Here is a 21,639-nt window from a genome sequence, read left to right as displayed (position 1 = left end):
AAAGTAGCTGTTTCCACAAGATCATTTCAACTCTACATTGACAGTATACAACCCCACAGTTTTATCACGTCAGTATCGGCATTATAATTGTTCATTTGGTACTTTTAATAATTAAACGCAGATGCTGTTAACAGGACAATTACTGTTTCCACTAAGTAATTGGAGTTCATGCAAACCATACACAACCTCTACAGTGGTAACATCTCAATCTCAAATCAATCTCGTTTTGCATTTCAGAGTAAAAGCCTTTTGACTTTGTTTATAGGAGCTTCTCTTTCCACAACTTCAGAATGGCATTAAATGGAAAGTTCCAGCTTCTATGAATTAATACCAGTTTGTGCCAACACATATCATTGCATATAATCTAACAGTGGAGTTTGGAACAGTTTTTATAAAAAAAAACAGAGGTGCCAGACAATGCCTTTCGTACAAAAACAATAATTACAATAATTTTTCTGATCACAGACAAAAATTCCTAGCTCATCTGCCATTTGTATTAGAATTGAAAAGCCTGCATATAATTATCTGAATCCATTTGCTCAAGGCAAGAAAAGGTCTCCCAGTCTTTAGATTCCTGCCCATTCCTGAGACACGTTACAACTGCAGTGTCACCTGAGTATTTCTGGATTTGGCAAGACTAAAGATATATATTTGAAGTCTGCTGTATACAATATGAAAAAAGTGGAGCCAGGACAATCCCTCTAGAGCCCCCATGCTGCTCAGTAATGTTCCAGAAATGCTGTTCCCCAACCTGACAAAGTTGTGTTTTCTGTTGAACCAACTCTGTTTTCTCTATATTCAAATTTTAACTTTGTGATCATATGCACTAGAGCTGATTTAATAGCTAAAAATTTTACTTTACCATGTGCCTGGTTAGCACCGTTGCCCCACAGCAAGAAGGTCCTGAGTTCAATTCCACCATCAGGCCGGAGTCTTTCTGTGTGAAGTTTGCATGTTCTCCTCGTGTTTGCGTTGGTTTTCATTTTTCTCTCCATTTTCCATTTTCCTGTGAGCGCAAATGATTGTCTGTCTCTGTGTGTTAGCCCTGCAACAGACTGGCGACCTGTCCAGGGTGTACCTTGCCTCTCGCTATATGTACCCTGCCTATCCCTGGGATATGCTCCAGGACCCCCGATGACCCTGGATAGTATAACTGGAAGTGAATGGATGGATGAAGCTAACTGATTCTACAGTATTTATAAAACTCTTCAGTTGCAGAAATTAATATTAGACTTCTTTTTAAGGACCTTTTCAACATTTTCATTTTATACATGTTTCCCTGAAGATTTTATTGCAGTCCATTGCTATTACTATATATCTTTTATCTATATACTTATCTATGACGCTAGATCACACGAATCAATTAGCTAAACTAAAGTCATAATGCCATGGTGACCTGTAATATTCGGCTTCAAAATTCAAACATAACACAATTACCAAAGGCCTTCGAAACATGGTGTCTAACCAGATACTTGATGAGAACAACATTGCCTTGGCCCTGGTGTGGGTCAGTAGATGTTTTAAATTGCAGTCTCAGATAAAAGAGAATTTGGCTCCCTGGCACTTTCATCTCGCATGATGGCATTTGACAGATAGTTCTAAAACCGTGATGGTGTTGACTTCATCAATCCAGGAGCCAGACAAAACAAGTTCCATAACACAAGCATCTTGTCTGGCTTCAGAAACAGATTGTGGATTTTACTGGGCTAGTCCTGAGAACACTGGCTGATACCACCATAACCTGTAACCTTCCTTGCCCTGGTCTAGTTTCTCAAGTTGTATGTAGCATAACCAGGCCAGAAGTCATAGTCAAGTTGGGGGTGTTTGTCAGGTTTAAAGCCACAAAATACAGTCAAGGAAAAGGATCAACACATGATTAAATAATCAAAGGCGTAGTGATGTTTGGAGGCCATTGCTTGGTGTGGAAGAGGAAATGGAGAGCTGCAAACTGAATCCTTTTGAGAATTTTATAAACTTCATATACTGTATATTAATGCTGCTGACTGGTTGCCTGTCCCCTTAATCCCAGTAATGATCTTTATTAATTCCTACGCATCCGTCATGCCTTTTTACTGACATTTGAGCTCCAGGCACTAATATTGTATTAGTTATTGAATATCAGTGCCTTTACCCTTTAATATCCTTGATCCTCAGTTTTCCCAGTCACACTACCTGAGTACTTTTGATACTAAACATATTGGGTTTTCATTTTGAAAAGCAAAATCAGACTCAATTGATTATGACAGAATTGAATCATAAAGATGATGTAAAAGGAAGCTGAAATTGCTAGTAAGTTGTAATTGATAGTACGTTCATATTTCAAGTCTGTGGAAAGATGTCATTCTAAATAAAGAAATTACAAAACAGCTTGCAAACCATTTCCAGGGTGATTATTTTTAAATCCAAAATAAGAAAGACTTGATTTTCACAGTGTACAACTTTGAGGGAGTATATTATTGATTTAGAGAAAAAAATATTGCATGGGAACAGGGATTTTCCTATTTAACAGCATTCTAATGTCACCGAAAAGTATGGTCACCAACTCCACTGTTAGATTATATGCAATGATATGTGTTGGCACAAACTGGTATTAATTCATAGAAGCTGGAACTTTCCATTTAATGCCATTCTGAAGTTGTGGAAAGAGAAGCTCCTATAAACAAAGTCAAAAGGCTTTTACTCTGAAATGCAAAACGAGATTGATTTGAGATTGAGATGTTACCACTGTAGAGGTTGTGTATGGTTTGCATGAACTCCAATTACTTAGTGGAAACAGTAATTGTCCTGTTAACAGCATCCGCGTTTAATTATTAAAAGTACCAAATGAACAATTATAATGCCGATACTGACGTGATAAAACTGTGGGGTTGTATACTGTCAATGTAGAGTTGAAATGATCTTGTGGAAACAGCTACTTTGCTTTTAACGGGATTCTGAAGTCAGTGAAAGAGTGTGTCATACATGGACAATTTCAACGGACCATTACTTTGAAAGGCAAATTGACTTGATATCACCGTGATAGTGTGCACTGTCGATCTTGAGTGAAATTATCCCGTGGAAACAGCAATTTTCATTTTTAAAACATTCTGAAAAAATTGAAAGAGTATATCACATATGGACAAATTCGACGGGCCATTAATTTGAAAGGCAAAATCAGACCAACTTGAAATTTACATGGTTTTACTGTCGGGTTGGATACTGTTGATCTAAAGTGGAATTATCCTGTGGAAACTGCATCTTTCAATTTAAGAGCATTTTGAAATCGTTAAAAGAGTATATCTTTTATGGTCAATTTGAAAAGTCTTTTATACTGGAAAGCATAATCAGCCTGACTCAAAATTGATATGGTAACATCGTGAGGTTGTATACTGTTGATGTAAAGTGGAATTACCCTGTGGAAACTGAAATCTTCCTTTTTAGAGCATTTTGAAACCGTTAAAAGAGTAGGTCGTATATGGGCAATTTGAAAAGGCTTTTATTTTGGAAGGCAAAATCAGAATGACTTGAAATTGACATGGTAACATTGTGAGGTTGTATACTGTTGATCTAAAGTGGAATTACCCTGTGGAAACAGAAAATTTCCTGTTTAGAGCATTCTGAAATCACTGAAAGTTAGGTAAATTATGGGCATTTTCAACAGGCCATTATTTTGGAAGGCAAAATCAGAATTACTTTAAATTGATATGGTAACATCGTGAGGTTGTATACTGTTGATCTAAAGTGAAATTATCCTGTGGAAACAGCAATTTTCATTGTTAGAGCATTGTGAGATCTTTAAAAGAGTAGGTCGTATCTTGGCAATTTGAAAAGTCTTTTATTTTGAAAAGCAAAATCAGACTGACTTGATATTGATATGGTATCACTGTGGGGCTGTATACTGTTGATCTGGAGTGGAATTACCTTGTGGAAACAGGAATTTTCCATTTTAGAGCATTTTGAAATCACTGAAAGTTAGGTCAATTATGGACAATTTGAAACGGCTTTTATCTTTGAAAGCAAAATCAGAATGACGTGATATTGATATGGTATCACTGTGGGGCTGTATACTGTTGATCTAAAGTGGAATTACCCTGTGGAAACAGGAATTTTCCATTTTAAGAGCATTTTGAAATTGTTCCAGGAGCAAGTCAGATATGGGCAGTTTGAAAATGCTTTTATTTTTGAAGGCAAAATCAGAATGACTTGATATTGATATGGTATCACTGTGGGGCTGTATACTGTTGATCTAAAGTGGAATTACCCTGTGGAAACAGGAATTTTCCATTTTAGAGCATTTTGAAATCACTGAAAGTTAGGTCAATTGTGGACAATTTGAAAATGCTTTTACTTTGGAAGGCATAATCAGAATGACTTGATATTGATATGGTATCACTGTGGGGCTGTATACTGTTGATCTGAAGTGGAATTACCCTGTGGAAACAAGAATTTTCCATTTTAGAGCATTTTGAAATCACTGAAAGTTAGGTCAATTATGGACAATTTGAAAGGGCTTTTATTTTTGAAAGCAAAATCAGAATGACTTGATATTGATATGGTATCACTGTGGGGCTGTATACTGTTGATCTAAGGTGGAATTACCCTGTGCAAACAGGAATTTTCCATTTTAGAGCATTTTGAAATCACTGAAAGTTAGGTCAATTGTGGACAATTTGAAAATGCTTTTACTTTGGAAGGCATAATCAGAATGACTTGATATTGATATGGTATCACTGTGGGGCTGTATACTGTTGATCTAAAGTGGAATTACCCTGTGGAAACAGGAATTTTCCATTTTAGAGCATTTTGAAATTGTTCCAGGAGCAAGTCAGATATGGGCAGTTTGAAAATGCTTTTATTTTTGAAGGCAAAATCAGAATGACGTGATATTGATATGGTATCACTGTGGGGCTGTATACTGTTGATCTAAAGTGGACTTACCCTGTGGAAACAAGAATTTTTCATTTTAGAGCATTTTGAATCGTTAGAAGATTAAGTCAAATATCGGCAATTTCAAAGGGCCATTACTATGAAAGGCAAAATCAGACTGACTTGATATTGATATGGTATTACTGTGAAAAAGACTGTGGTTGGAAAGTGTTGATATAAAGTTCAAATAGTATTTGGAAATACGAATTTTGCTTTTAAGAGCATTATGAAGTCATTGAAAGAGTAGTTCAAAAATGAAGATTCACAGGGCTTTTACTTTGAAATCCAAAATAAGATGGCCTTGATAGTGACAGGGCACAATTAGGGTACAAGGCTGTGTCATATAGATCTAACATTAGAGTTTGTAAAAAAAAAAAAAAAAAAAGCCTAAATTATTTGTTATTATGTTCTTAACATATCTGTTAATTCACTCGAAGTTGGCTTTTATTTTGAAATCCGGTTTCCAAATCCATTCCCGTAATACTTTGAATACACAGGGAACGTAAAACAAACTGGAGGCTGGCTTGACTGCAAGTCTTGAATTGGAGGCTGGCTTGACACCAGTAAAAAAAACGCACTACCCACATGGGGAGCCACACTTGATTAACCCATATTTTGCTACTGTTCGTATTTGTTTACTTTTTGTACTCAGAGTATGTCAGTTACCCCCCCCCCCCCCCCCCTCTTGCCTTTCTTTCCTGCAAAGACATGCTTTGCCATTTTCTTTCCATGATTTAAGGCCAAGTAGGAAATGGAGTTTGATTTTGTAGTGTGCCAGCGGGGATCCTTAATGCCCCCTTCATCATTTGAACTACACAGAAGCCCTCGGGAGCCATTCAGATATGAGAGCTGAGACATGTGAAAGTGTCTCTCAGGGCTACAGTGACCCGAGGGACAAGCGCAGTAGAGAGTATGTTCTGTACTTCGTCACATCACCCAGAGGGAAAGCAATTCTACACTGAGTAGACTTTGGATAGAGATTCTTTTTTTAGTGATTCTTGCGGAAAATGGTGGGAAAACGTGTGTTTTTGTCTGTGCGTTTATGAGGGCGTGAGATCGCTACACCTCTCACTATGTGTAGCAAATGGTAATTATGCTGTAATGGCATTTCAGTAAGGCTGTCAGTTTTACTTATTTTTTTTTAAGTAAAGACTTAGGAACAAACACGGGATGCCAGGAATGCTTGGAAATAAAATCTCCCTAAAACAAAATATGATCACCATCCAACTTTCAGTTACTCAGAATGAAGCACGTGCACAATCAACGTGATTATCACCCAAGTTAAGGACTTTACTGAGAACTTTCCATAGACTGCCTCAAGGCTAAATCGTCTTGTTTTATACCCCGCTGGGTAAACACAAGCACATGCTGATTAGCCATCAACAACAACAGAAGATGTTAAGTCATATTTACCATACCAGCATATTTGCCTTACTTACATAATGGCCTCTGAGTGATTTAGATTTAAGTCTGAATAGTTGATCAATGGTGATAACAAGACGAGAAAATTTGACCTGGGGGGGGGGGATTAATGCAAGAAAAACATTCAATTACCATCACACTGATATAAACTGGGGTTGAACAGTTAAGTGCTTTTGAGTTTAAATAATAATTTAAATAAAAGTGCAGGTTCAACATTTTCTGATTGGATTTGTTTACTGTGTCAAAATGTTTCTTTGACTACATGTTAGAAATTAAACATGTGCTTCAGGCACTCTATTATCATTTTCACTTACAGTAAACAGTTGTGAAACACTACACAGGTTCTTTCCTTTGAAGCATACAGACAAACCCGACAAACCAAACGCGCGTATGCATTTAAAAAAAGAAAGGAAGTGTATTTATGTTTCTTTGTTATCTTATGACCACATATTGTTGCCACGTTGCTTGTTTTTGTCTCAAGACTGTCCGTCAAGCTTTTCTACTTGTCAAAAAGAAGTTAAGTCTGTCTGGAAGAGATAAAGACAGTAAATGTTATGTCGCCTTAAATGGGCACTGCAAACAGTGCAGTAATGTCTTGAGCAGCCTTAGTTCTTAGGATTTTGCTTAGAAAACAGAAAAAACGTGCAGTTTTAAGAAGCATCAAAGTACTCCTTTAGTGGTCTTCAGTAATCTTTGTTCCATTTTCTGTCTATATGATTGCACATAGCTTCAGTAATGTTGGGGTTTGGTCTATGGGAGGCCAATCCATGACTGATAGTGACTGATATTTTTTTTCAAAAAACATTCCTATGATTCAGGTATGATGGCTGGACTAAAAATGAGACTGAAAGCCACAAACGTTGAGAGAAAAACTTTGAAAGACCTTCAGAAAGCCTGGAGAACTATTACTTCAGACCAATTTAAAAAAAAATACAAAACATGTCTGACTCCTTGGAAGCAAATGAGGGGTGCCAGAGATTTCTGCATAAAAATAGTAAAGAATGCCTGGTATGCATCTGCAAATGACTTTCGACTGTCTTCTTCTGCGGTTTGTATTCGTCATTTACACTTAAGGTATTTGTAAGCTGTTGTCTAACACGGGTGACTTTATTTTCCCACAGTGTGTCACGCTGTTTCTTCTGTATTTGGAAATCCTGGGCCAAGAAAGAAGAACTTAGAAAGTCCCCGCTGATTATAATTAAGTGCTCTGGAAAAACACTTCCTTCACTGCAAGCTGACAGCATTACTCTGTATTTATTTATGCAGCAGAACAGGCAGAACATTTCTTCTTCACAAGCCAAGAAAGACATGTTTAACATATTTATTCCCAAAGTAGAGCTTGTGTCACATGAGAAATATGCTTAGATTATTACATAAATAGATGTTAAAATAGCACACTGACATCATAGCTAGATTTTTGCATTTATGTGCAAAGCCCAAAGTTTATAATGCCAACCAATCGCTATTGAAAGATGACTTTCTCTGAGAGCAAGAGGCAATTCCTTATATAGACAAAATCATTTCTTTCTCTGTCTTGCTCTCTCTGCCCGTTGTCACAGAGTTGGCCTTAGACATTTTACAGGACTGGATTATAGCTCAGGTTTTCCTCCGGGGACACTGGATTTATTAGCAGGCTATTTCTGGACACTTGTCAGATTCGTCTACAGCAACCCTTTAGCCAGTTTTCATTAGCACTCCCATTCAGAAACTCTCACAGTGCACTGGATAGGGTTCATACTCATGTTTCAGTGTATGCTGGCAGAACCAGCAGGTCGTGGTGATTCGTAATGCCCTTTTGCACAGTCCACTGATTCTGTGAGGCTTTACTTAATGCTGCTGGTAATGTCAAAGTCACTTTTTTTGCCATCATGATTGTATGACCAGTGATCCGACATGAGCTCAGTGGTCTTTCCCGCAATTTGTTCAGCTACAGACCTGAGTAGGATAAAGGGATATATTGTTGGAACCTTTTTCTGTGAGGTGAGCTCCGCTGCGAGCAGTTTCTATAAACCAGATGGGAGCTGCACCCTTTATAGCACAGGGTCGAGGTAGTATAAATGGAGAGTAAGATTTCCATAGACGAAATGGGACGTATATGAGGGTCACTGCAGTATAGGCTAAACATAAGGTGTCCACAGAATGAAGGAGTGAAGGAAAGAGATAATAGAGACTGAGGTTTATAAGAGCAAAACACAGTCTGTCAAGGAAATGCATATACATCCTATATATATCTTTATAACATAAAATAGAATAAAAAATATCCCTAATATTTCTACAATATCTGCCTCTTATTTGTTCTGATACAGAAACCTGCAGTTTTTTCCATTATTTGAAAAGGCAAATTGTTACATCCGACACCTTTCAGATTGTTTCTTCTGTCGTCTCAAGGTTGAGAAGCAGATCCAACAGCACACATAAAATCTAGGTTAATACAACCCTGCAGGTTTAAAAGTGTGCCTGTGCAAAAGAGTAGATCTAAGCAAAAGAAAAGGCGGCTCCTGCGCGCAGGTGTTTGAAGCAGCAATCAAAAGCAGCAAATGGAATACACAGAGAAATCATTTTCATACAAACTACTGTAAAGAAGGATTTCCATCAAGAGAAGTGCTGCTGCACTCAGGTCATTAATCAACGCTTGCTCGAGGTGACTGGACACTGTATTGCCTCAACAGCAGCCGGGATAGAGTCTCACTGTGTAGCACTGCATGCCCTGGCAATCAGACGGCACCCTCTGTGCTGGTATGTGTGTGTGTGTGTGTGTGTGTGTGTGTGTGTGTGTGTGTGTGTGTGTGTGTGAATGCCTGGTTGCTATTTGTCTGAAATGGCTCAGACAAACCTGCAGACACGGTGAGGCTTGTCTCATAAGTTTTCACGTAACCATGCCTCATAGCTACAAAAGAGCCCACTTCCTTCTTCAGGCAGTCTGAAACCTGTCACCTGTCAAAAAAAAAAAGGCAGATTATCAGATGAAATCGTCCCATCTACATACACCATGAGCAGTGAATAACTATAAAAGAGCAGCGACTCATCTGGTCTCATCATGTTTCAGATAAAGGACACAGACATCTTTTGCATCTAGCTATCTATATAGTTAACTTTTTGGATTTCTTCCACAACTACTGCTTCTTAAGAGGGTGGTAAAAGTTAAGTTCCTTTCCTTTCTGTTCATGACCAGGCTCTGCACACATTAGACACTCTTTGAACTAATTCTCCTTATATAATGTGTGCTTATATATTTTTGCATGTATATAAGCACACATCATAAAATATATGAATGCACAAGACCTACAGATTGCATGTCAAAGTCCTTTAATAAAACAACCCTCTGATGAGAATAGTGAACAGAGTTTTCTTTAATGTCAGCTGAACCCTTTTTTTTCTTGATTCTTACTTGAATAAAAATTGTGTTTTGCTTGACTGAACTGAAAGGGCATCGACCACAATGCCACAGGCATAAAAAGTGGGTTTCTGTGTGTGTGTGTGTGTGTGTGTGTGTGCACTTCACATGACCTCCTTCTTTAATATCTTTCTTGTCTTGCTCATACCTCTGTCACTGTATTTACAGCACACACAAACGTAGGCTCGCGCAGTTTTTGTTCCCCCTTTTTATTCCTGTTTTGGGGCCCACAGATGGGTGGAGCGGTGTTTGTTCAAGCAGTCATTTAGTGCTATTATGCAAAATGTTTCAACCTTGCGTGCAACTTCCGCTGTGGTTGCAAGGTTTTCGGATGAGTGCATGCATGGAGGCCTTATTGTGGAGGGATTCAGCTTTTAATACGGCATTCCTGTGACTTCATATCAGACTTTTTAACTTCATTTATCTGACTTTCCATCTTTCTGCCTGACGTCATTTAGTGAGGGTAAAGTAAAGCAACCACAACTCTTGAGCACAGTGTGTAGGAAACATGTAAGCGCAGACAGAGGGCCCATTCTTATACAAAGTGGGCAGGGTGCAGTGACGCTGTGACCAAAACACACACTTACACAGAGAGGAGGAGGAGGAGGAGGAAAAGGAGGAGGATGAAACAAGGGTAGAGAGGGAAACAGGAACAGAAAGTGACGATATCAGAGTGAGGGGGACCAGACCAGAGCTGAAGCCAGATGCCAAAACAGAAACAACAGAAGTTTGAGCAGCTAACTGGATTAGACAAGACGCGAGACCTGACCTGCTACTTCACAAGTGCCTGCGGGGTAAGGTTCTGCTTTCAATGAGATCTTAACTGCCACTGAATACTTTGATACTGCTGTGGCTTAAGTTGGTATTTGCTGATGTTTCTTGTTGTTTGATTAAACTCAGGTAAAATTGCTGTTTTTCGGACAATCTTCATTCTTCATCCAAAAAAAAGAAGCTTGGTTTTGGCTGGGGTTAGATTAGATTTCAGCCAAAAGTGTCTTTAATACACTCTCGTCTCCTTAAAACAAACCATCCCACTCAAACGTCTGTTTCTAAGAACTTTCACTTTGTCCCTCACTTTAGTTTTAAAGGGCTGACTAACTTACTGATGATGTTTATTAGCTTCATCTGGCTGCCCCCTCCCTTTTCTTACTGGCAGTGTGACCTCCACTTTGCTCATTTCATTCCAGTTAGGACTGAGCTGACACATCTGACATGTAATGGGCTTGTGCACTTGCTTTTGTTCACTGTCAAGCATATCAGCGGGCCTGTTGCTACGACAGCAAAACAGCTGCGCTTTGAGATCAAACACAGATCATGTTTTCTGCAGAAAAAAAAAATCTAGAGGTTTAGCTGTTTACCGGTTCTTGACTCAGGTCAAAACAAACACACCCAAGCGCTGTGAATTAATGCTGACTGATGAGCGAACTGCTCTGACTCGGTGCTCGGGGCAAGTCATTAAAGATTCCTGCCATGCCGTCTGTCGCAACTTTGTCTTTTAGGTCACGCGTGTTCTTTAAAAAAGCAGCAGGGGCTAACTGTGTGCAATCATAACATTTTTTCTCAGCCCCTTCCTGGCTTTGTGTGGCCCAGAAAGGGCCTTTTCCTGTGTACGAATGCCTCAAGAAGAAGACAAAGTCATGAGAAAGTGAAACAGCCGGTGAGAGTCTCTGAAAGAATGTTGACATGAGTGAGACTCATTTTAATTTATTTTTAGTAAAAATAAAGCTACAATCTATTTAAAATAGCCATTAAGTTAGGAACAAGTACTGCACAGAAACGGCCTGCTGAGTACGAAACAACAGTGGCAATCAGTTTGTTGTTACTTCTCTTACTGGATTAATTCCCTTAGCACGTTGATGAAATGACACGTAGATCATAAAGCATTGTATTTCTTCTGCTAGTGTTTCAACTATAGTTCACCCGTGTATAAACGCATCTCAAAGTGGGCTCTTTGTTCCTGGCCAGAGGCTATAATTATCATAACACTCAGTGACTTGTCCATTCTATTTAATGACTTTCCTACTGATTCATTGTGAGTCACTTCTTTTCTACCGGCTAGATCACACCTCCGTGCTTCACTCCCGATCTCTGTCCCTCTCCGACAAACTTATTGCTCAGCGGCTCTGGCTCGCCGCGGTGGCAGAGTTTTCATAATGGCGGGATGATCAGAGCGTGCACAGAGGTGCTGCAGCTCAGCCAAGCTCATCACAACAACATGTACCTGCAGCCAATAATCAGGAAAGATGTGGCAGCGACGCCATCGCTCTCAGGAATATGCACGGGTTTCCATGTCGCCTGCAGGCAGCCTTTGTTCCAAACGTGGTGCACATTTTTGAAATAAGGCACAATCCTGTGCACAGCTTTTATGTGCTGCTGCTATATGGAGATGAATATTTGGTGGAGTTATTAAACCATCGCAGCAGAACGAGATAACGACGCACGCTGCCCTTGTTTTTCTTCTCATCAGAGGAGCACTGAGTGGCATTAAACTCACTGTCAGTCTGTGCACTGTGTGCATTTTACTTCATTAGTAGACCCAAATTTCCCCACTTCAGCAAAATCTAGATTAGTTTTTTCTTAAATTTGCCGGTGACCTCATTTGCTTCTCTTTTTTTTTTTATGAACAAACCAAAACTGCACAAACTAACATGAAGAGTCTCTAATAACCCAAAAAGAAATCAAGCACAGTTTCTCATGCGGTGGTTTGGATCACTTCTATTTTCTGAAATGGGATTGCTCTTTCTGATCTCTCACTTAAACATTTCAGGTGCTACTTAGCTTTAAGTGCTTAGCTTCCTGTTGAGCAAATGAACAGGAGGGAAGTTAGCGGGCTGTCTGTGGGTAAACTAATTTCACACATGAGGCACAACGCACGGTGGAAGCCGTGCCTATTTGCTCTCCACTTGCAGGTGCATCTTCATCTCTCTTTCTCTGCATACGAAGCAACCGAATGTGAGATGAAAATCTTTTTCCTTCCTGCGAACAAAATACAAAGAAGCCCTGTAGCCGAAAGCTACAGAGACTCTGTGGAGCGTGCTTGAGTCAAATGGTGTTTGAAAAACTATAGATGTTTAACAGCATTTAAATAAAAATGTTGCCTCAAGGCTTCAGGCTTAATCAAATAGCTTTTTAGTCTCAGAGTAAGGAACAATATGACTTTTATTTCCATGTAGGACTGACAATTGAAGTTCCTTACATCAAGGATTCCTATTTGGCGGTGGTTTTATTTGAGGCCAGCATAAAATTGTTAAATTCAGACATTTAGAAATACTTAGGCCACATTCCATCCATCTCCTGCTTTGGGATCCATGAGACCTGTATATTCATGAGACTCCTATAGCAGCTCTTTCTCTGGCCTACCTTTCTCCCACTTCGCTTCTTTTTTTTTTTTTCTGACACTGTCACGTTCTCCATCTCAGCGGGATTCTTAGGAAGATTGGTTACCTCTGTCTCGGTCTCGCCTTCCCTCAGACACAATCTCCCTCCATTTCTTCCACTCCTTCTTACTCTCTCTCTCTGTTCGCCGCTGTCTTCCTCAGTGGGACTCTTAGAGAGAGAGAGCTGCCCTGAATCATGAATGCCCCTCTGCAATATTAATGAAGGGAAAGCTGAAAAAAATCCAAAGCTGACATTGACAAGATGGGGGGTGGGGTGCAGGAGTAGAGATGTTAAAGACAGAGGCAGAAAGATAGATTTGGAGGCAGGGAAAGAGTGAGGGAGACCGGTTGTCTGCCTGGACCCAAATTTTCTGTTCATGTTAACCTTCTTTTTTTTTTTTTTTTGCAGATACATCCACATTATGTCACTTCTCTACAGCTCGTCAGACTGAAAGTTAAAGGGGAGGAGGACAAGAGGAAACTCGAGAAAACAATTACTGGAATGTCGACCTGGATAAAGAAACTTCCGCTTTCCTCGAGATCAGAATCCTCATATTGAAAGCCTTCTCTAACCAAGTGACCTCTTGGTTTTGTGGATTTGTTTAAATGGGCTTTGGCCTTCTCCAAAGGAGCACTTTAAAGCAGAAAGCATCAGTGACGTTTGGTGTTTCCATTTAACACACAGAGCACAGCCCTCGTTGGATGGACGAGAGTCTCAGGGAAACGATTTCATTTTGGGCAGTTTTAATCCAACCACCCAAAGGGCTCAGAGGGACATAATATTTTTATCATTTTAGTACCCCAGCATCCTAACATGCACATTTGCAGTCTCACAACTACTTCAACTCTCTAAAGGATTTAGCAAAACTTTTCCAACAGTGAGATAGTCTCATTTAAAGGGCTGACACGCCGGTATCCTAAGCCATGGATGGGAAAACTGACAGCATTCAGGATTTTTTCAACCAACTGTGGCACTTTGCTTCAGAAAAACATAACCAGGGGGCCTATAACACAGTCTGCCTGGTGGTCCTCCTGACGCTTCCCCTGCTTGTTCTCCTCACAACAGTGGTGGTGTGCTGTCACTGCTGTTGCTGTCGTCATGCCAACAGCTGCTGTTGTTGTTGCTGCGGCGACGCCGTGTCGTCTTCAAGGTCAGAAACAAAGAAGAAAAAAAATTCTGCCAATACCGAAGACTTGTGGATCTCGGTCAAGCCAGGGCCGATGACGCCCGACCGGGTCGCTCTGGCCATGGAATAAATATCCCTTCTTTGACCTGAGACTGCTGACGAGTTTATGGAAAGGAGCTGATGGAGCATCCCGAAAAGCATAAACCGTGGACGCTCTTGGACTCTGCTGAGCTGATATCCAAACAAAAAGGATGAACTTCACCTAGTAGCAGGCACAGATGTGGTTGAAATATGTAAAGAGTGTATATATTGTTGTCACTTTTCATTCATAAGATGTCGTGCGGTGGTTTTATGACAATGTTTACAGCATTTTTATGAGCATTTTTTTTAGTGTTTGGTACATAAAGGAAGAAATATGAAGACAGAAGCACATATATAACTGCAAGTGTGTGTGTGTGTGTGTGTGTGTGTGTGTGTGTGTGTGTGTGTGTGTGTAAGAGAAGCACAGTGTTATTGAGAGCACTTTGTTCTTAGAGCTCCCATGTGAAATTCAGTGCGTGTGTATTTGGGAGAGAGAGCCAATTTAGGGTCTGCCCAGTGCTCAGAAAGCTGCATTACTCACATTCAGGCTGCAATGCAGACTGTGATTGACTCTCAATTTCTAAATCAAAAGGCACTGACAATCTAAAAAGCTGAACTCACTGCCTACAGAAAGAAACTTTCAACATTATGACATTTTTTCCCCCATTTCTTGAAGATGTTACAGCATTGTCACAGGAGTGGAACTTCACTTTCATCTGGCTTTTTTGTGTTTTTTTTTATTACACTATTCAGGGCCAAATAAGCATTAAAAAAAGACAATTTGTAAAAGATAAAGTGAGACCCTCCCCCCCAAAAGACAAACAAACAACACTGGAAACTAGAAACTAGATACTCATACCAATGGAGGTGTTAGCAATGATGACTAGCCATGTATTTATGGAAATTTTGAACATTTATTCCTCTAAAATGTATGAATATGACTGAAAGAGGTGGCGTAAGTTGGTTTAGAGCAGATCCATATGCACTTTTAATATTCTGTTTTGAAGTCATCACACAGAAAATTTGGAAGGAGGACCAACAACACACTTAAGCCCCAATGCCTAACCCCAAATGCAATCTGCCTTTTGCCCCCGTATCTGGGGGCGTTGGGGCTTAAGAGGTTAAATTGGCATTAAGTTTGTTTGTAATCACTTTTGGCTAACTTCCTAGCACGGATGTGGACAATTTCAGATTGTCAAAAGTGTGTTTAATTAAAACAAACAAATTGCTGTCTAAGCATACATCTTTGCATATTTCATCATGCTGAGAGCTTCCCCTACACTTGTGATTGTGCCTTATAACTGCAAAATCCATGTTACGTGCAAGTTTGATGAGTGCTTACATGGATACTGCTGGTAAACATTATTTGCCAGCAGTATTTTATTGCCATTCTGTTCATATACAAACATAATGCTGATTAATTTGATCAAGTCCTCACTATTCACGTGTATACAACGTTTTTAGAAACGGGTTTGAACAGTATTCAAAGTATTTTTTTGTTTTAGCCTAATTTAATTCACATACTTTCCAGAAAAAAGAAACTGAAATAATCAAACGATTTGGGCTTCGAGTGGATTGTGCCTTAAGGCTTCTTGTTTTGAAAGTGTACGACATCTCAAGGCCCAATTAAGCAAAAGCGTCTCAGCAGTATCATCATCTTTATGCATTAGCTTATTTTGGCACTAAGTTGATCTTCTTGCTCAAGTGCTGCTGGGAAAACCGGCCCCACTCATTTCATTACGGCTCAGACAGATACGTCCCCATGTGGAAATCTGGGTTTGTCTCTTCTGCTTTATGTTCGCAGAGAGAAACTATACGTGTTGAGTTTAATATGAAAGCTTGCCTTGCAAAACACAGGCAACGTATGATGACTAATAATTGCAAGAGTGAGACGTTTAACAAGAAAACACACTGCCATGTTCGGGGTTTTTTGCCGAGCACGTCATTGTGGTTTGTGTTTGTCAAAGTAAAATTTACAGTTTTTACTGGGTATTAAATGCTGACTGTGGCAGGCTTCTTACAACATAAATAAAAATGTAAAATGATGTTAAAGACTGAAAAAAATTAAAGGAATAGTTTGACCTGTTCAGAGTTATTCTTACTACTTTTACTTTCTCTGTGAGAGTTACGTGATTCAGCTTCATGTCTGCATGCTAAATATACACCTGCTGTCGGCAGCTGGTTAGCTTTTCTTATTACAAAGACAAAGAGAAAACAGCTTGTCTGGCTCTGTGCAAAGGTAAGACAGTAATTACTAAAGTAGTGATCAGTAATTGTGAAACAAGAATTCACAGGTCACTTGGTTTTTTTATGTGGTAACCTATTCTTGTTGACCAGAAGAGACTTTTAGAGGTACAAGGTGTTTTTTATGCAATTTGGTAAACAGTTGAGTAGTTACTTCCTGTTTTCTGTCATTTGCTAACCTCTCCTAGTATTTTAAACTGAAAGGATATTGAAGCTTAATCCAAGGATATCCCCTTAAATACCAGAATATGAGTCACACATTCAGTAAGATCCATAAACAAATATAAGCACTGATTCTAGAGACTGGAATTGGGGTGAAAATGTAAACTGTATGTCCAGCATGGATGTTACTGTGATGCTCCCTGTTGGTGTGAGGACTTCCAGAGTTCTCAATATGCTCAGTTAATGAAGGAGTTAATGAAGCTGTAGCTGTCTCATGAGGTGGTATCTGACAATCTAGAAATGCAGCTATCTCAAAAATATACATGCATGTTAAAGAAGCAGCTGGTTGTTGTAATGGTGACTCTTGGGGAGGCTTTTGCTGAAGATTTCTAATGTTGCTCACTTGATACAGAAAATCCATGCGGTCGATGTTCCCAGCACTTGCTAAAAGATATTTCTCAACAACTGAAACACTTTGAAACACTACAGTTATGGCATAAAGAAAGTATGTTCTCTTTAAGTTCTGCTAAAGGTTTCATATAAATGGAAATCATAAAAAATGATCTGGTTATATAGTTAACAAAAATGCAGAAGCAAGGTGTGAAAAACAACAACTTGACGTAGTCGTTCTCGAAATCGTGTGACTTTCTCAATTTCGCACATTGTTGTTGAGGATTTTTGTCCCACTCTTCTTTACAATGTTGCTTCAGTTCACGGAGGTTTCCTGGCCTCAGTGCAACACCTCATCTTTCCTTTTTCAGCCATTTTGCTGTAGATTTGCTGCTGTTCTTCTGTTAATTTTCTTGTTGCATGACCCAGTTTCAACATACTTTGGTTTACAGAGTTCAGTTACTGCAACGTGTGCAGGTCCTGTGGCTGCAAAACAAACCAAAATCATCACCATCACCATGCTTTACAGTTCACGAGATGATTGTTGTGATATGCTGTTTCAGTTTTCACCAAGTGTGGTTTGGTCTCATCTGTCCAATGGACATTTTATAGAAATCTTGTGGTTTATTCAGATGCAGTGTTGTAGACTGCCATGCTATTTATCGAGAGAAGAGGCTTTCTTCTAGCAACCTCTCCAAATTAAGCCATACTTTTAGTTTTTTTCTAATTGAGTCTGAGGTGTAGCTCTTGGAGTTTTAGCTGTTTCTCTTAGTGTGGCACAGTCTGGGGTGAATTTGATGGGGTATCCACACTGGGAACACTATCTTGAATGTTTTCCACTGAATAGTCTTTCTCACTGTAGAACGATGGACTTCAGATAATCTGGAAATGGACCTATAATCCTTTCCAGAATCACAGGCAGCAACAATTGTTTTAATAAGATCACCTGTATGGTTCAGACCTGTAAAACTGACACAAATGCAGATTTCATAGATGTGGCCGCACTTGCTGGTTATCAATTAATCAAGTAATCAACTGAGTATCACACACTGTCCCGATATATAAAACCTTAGAATTAAAAGAGGGTGTACTTTCTTTTTACCATGACTGGTCCTCTCATAAAAACAAGTTCACATATTCAAATCTCCCCTTTTCTCTTTCAGCATATTTTAATGACCTGGCAGGCAGAAGAGCGCAGTTATCACAGACTGTATGTAAAAAACTAGCATAGAAAGTGCCTTAAAACTGCATCATTTCTAATTGCAAACACGGCACCGCTCCACATGTTGCAGAAGTTCTGTTAAGAAGTTTATCATAAAATGACCCTTCCTGTGATCTATGATCTCATTAAATAATGTCCGGACGAGTTTATGGTCTCATTTGCTAATTTAAAGTCTTATCTAATACAACATGATGTGTATTTTCTAATGTTGGTCACCATTAGTGGAACATATGAGCATGTAGTGTCCCTTCATTTAAAAGTTAGTTCACCCTCAGGCTTCAAATGGTCACAAAATGATGGTAAATATGGATATATTAGAGGCTTTAGAATGGCCACATTTGTTATATTAAGGTTTCTTTTGTAGTTTCTACAGTTTAGTATATTGCACTGCTTTCCTGCTTGGTTATGAAGGTACACCAGGAATTCTATATTTAACAGGGTGCTAATGCTAACAAGCAAAAAATCGACACCTCTATATTCACTGACAGAGCTGAGCTTTGAGTTATCAGTAAGGTTAGAATAGTCACTGAAGAAAAAAATATGGTTATGGTTGGTTATGACAGCTGGTAAGCTTTTCATAATACAAAGACAAAGAGAAAACAGCTTGCCTGACACTGTGCAAAGATAAGAAATAATTACTAACATTGTAATCAGTCAAATCAGTTCTTGTGAAACAGGAATTTACAAATTGGCGGGTCTGTGGTAATCTCTTCTTGTCGACCAAAAGAGACTTTTAGAGGTACTACGTGCTTTTTTTGAAATTTGGTCGCTGGTTTAGTAGTTATGTCTCGTTTTCTGTTATTTGCCTTGGGTCATACTTTAAACTGAAAGCATATTAAAGGTTAATCCATGGTTTTCCCGTTAAATACTAGCGTAAAGTCACACATGCAGTAAGATCCAAGGATTAATTTTATCACTATGGCAAATATAGAAAAAAAATACATGTTTATGGTTTTTATTTAACTTTTTCACACTCTAATCATATTTTAAATTCATTCCCGCTCATTTGCCTGCCGATTAAATTGTTTACAGGACAGCCATGGGTAACATATTCCAAATATGGCTTGTTGTTTTTTTTCACGTCTCTGTGCTATAAATATATATATTAAGCTCAAGTGTCTGATAACACTTTATTTCTGCTCATGTCCACACATCCATGCCTTTTTGTTCAACACTTGTTAGGCAGTGACTTGACCTCCGTCACTTTAAACAGATCATAATTTATTTTCAAAGCACTGTTTAAATTAGCTGCAGGAGTTGGGGGAGGGGAAATAACACATAGTGTATATTGTCTTCAGTTCTCTGAGATCAGAGGAAATGGAGGTGAGAGTATTTGTCATCTGTTTCAGCGTCAGATCTACCCTTGTGGATAGCTTCCTGCAAGATCGCACTATGTTTTTTTTTTCCCGCCCGTCTAATTATGCATGACATTGTTTACTTAAGACATGTTTGCATTGTTCCACAGTTAAAAAAGTGCTGATGTGATTCTTTTTGTTTTAATTATGTGCATGACTGAGTTTTGTTGGTTGCTCTGCATGCATAATTTATCGTGATATATAGAGAGACAATGATAAAGCATATAAAAACAGTATGGGAGATATTTTCCTAGCTTTGTGGGATCTCATTTTTCTATTTCTAATTTAAATTGAAGTTAACAGAGCCTTTAGGTTTTGACACGAAGTCATTATGTTTTGGTTTGCACAGGCGTCTTCATTCAGTGTGGCTGCCAGGACAATATGCTTACAAAAATTCACTGTGTATACAAGCAATGCGTTTACTTGGAGCACATATGCATGCCAATGAAAACGAAGTTGCTGATCGCTTTTGCAGCGTGTCAACACACCGTGCTTGAAGAGACCACAGGAAGTATGATGGACTGTGAAATGTGAGGATAAAATAAACATAGACTATGATCCCTGCTGTGGCGCATAAACATAGAATATGACGCCTGCCGTGAATGATTCCATACTGCAAAGTTTTCTATTACACAACAGGACCATCCACCGTTACTGCGACAAATTGCAGCAAAAAGTCAACTAAAAGCTGGACCATTGTTTAGTTAGGTATGAACTGTAATCAAAGAAAACGGAAAGCTGCTGAAGCAAAGCAATTAATAAGCACTTCTGCCCGCAGTGATCCCCGTGAACATATAATTTTCATCATTGATTTGAAAGCCGTAGCTAAGAAATCTTTGATGCACGTAATCTGTTTGGCTCGAGGAGCAATTCGTGTTTGACAAAAGACGTGCACTTTGTACAAATTCGTTACGTCTCACGGATCCTGATTTTTGGTGTTGTCAGAGTATTACCATAACTTGAATCTCAACATGTAAACATGCTCTTTTAAAGCCTGAGGTATCGTTGGGTACTATCTTTGACAACTTGCTACTTTTTTTTTTACAGAGATGTGAAAATATATTAAAAAATAAGGCACCGCACATTCTGCCAGGAGGTGTAACCACTTTGTTGACAACTAAGTGTATGCTTTGCCAAGGCAAAACGAAACACAAAAATTGCAGTGATGACAGGTTTTTTAGCATTTCAAGTGAGCACTTCATCTGAGTATTTGGATGTAACTCATAATACATTCGTGCAAATAATATGTGAAGTTTGTCATAAATGTAAATGGTAACACTTGAGAGATTAGGATATACACTCACTGGTCACTTTGTTAGGTTCAACTTAAAGCACGTATCTAATCAGCCAATCACATGAAAGCAACTCAATGCACTCGGTCAACATGAAGAACCTGATGAAGGTCAAAATTGAGCATCAGACTATGGAAGGAAGGTGTAGGGACACTTCCAATAGACCACGTTCAAAAACGTTCCTGGTTTCCAAAACAAATGCTTCTAGTTGAATTATGACTTGATTGTTTTATTTATTACAAACTAAAATAAACATGAACATTCCAAAAAATAAGATATTTATCCAGAACAACATGTGTACACGGTAAGAAAACCATGAGACTCCTAACCTCTACGTCCAAGCTCCTCCTCTTCCTAAACCACACATGCTGCCATTGCACTTACATGCTTGAAGTGGTGGGCACCTCTTTTAGATCCTAAACAGTGACATTTCATTACCTTATGTGAACATAACTTAAATGTTCAAATGTATTAAACCTGAAATGATTAATTATGTAACTAATCTTTGAATCATAAACCAAACATGAACTTAATCATTCATAGACTGGTGCCTACAGAAGGTTATTTAAATAATGTTAATCTTGGCATTGTTGTTGGTGGTGAATAGCCAAAAAAAGACAAAATATCCAGTGAGCAGAAGTTGTCTGAGTGAAAGTAGCTTTCTGAAT

The 21,639-nt window shown here is 38.9% G+C and overlaps 1 protein-coding gene across 1 annotated transcript; it reads left to right on the top strand.

Annotated features, from left to right (window-relative positions):
* The first annotated feature begins 10,314 nt into the window (after nt 1-10,314).
* kiaa0040 (KIAA0040 ortholog) lies at nt 10,315-19,912 on the top strand. The gene is made up of 2 exons (XM_084913113.1): nt 10,315-10,515; nt 13,508-19,912. Exon 2 carries the CDS (start codon nt 14,023-14,025, stop codon nt 14,353-14,355), a length of 333 nt encoding a protein of 110 aa, XP_084769239.1. The 5' UTR covers nt 10,315-10,515; nt 13,508-14,022; the 3' UTR covers nt 14,356-19,912.
* Nucleotides 19,913-21,639: the final 1,727 nt, after the last annotated feature.

This window comes from Perissodus microlepis, chromosome 18 (genome assembly GCF_051167445.1).
Source record: "Perissodus microlepis isolate ML-2025 ecotype Zambia chromosome 18, ASM5116744v1, whole genome shotgun sequence".
NCBI classification, from domain to species: Eukaryota; Metazoa; Chordata; class Actinopteri; order Cichliformes; family Cichlidae; genus Perissodus; species Perissodus microlepis.
This window is presented reverse-complemented; position numbering and strand designations above follow the sequence as displayed.

Coding starts and splice junctions, on each gene's coding strand:
- kiaa0040 (XM_084913113.1), top strand. CDS start 14,023: ATGGATGGGAAAACTGACAGCATTCAGGATTTTTTCAACCAACTGTGG.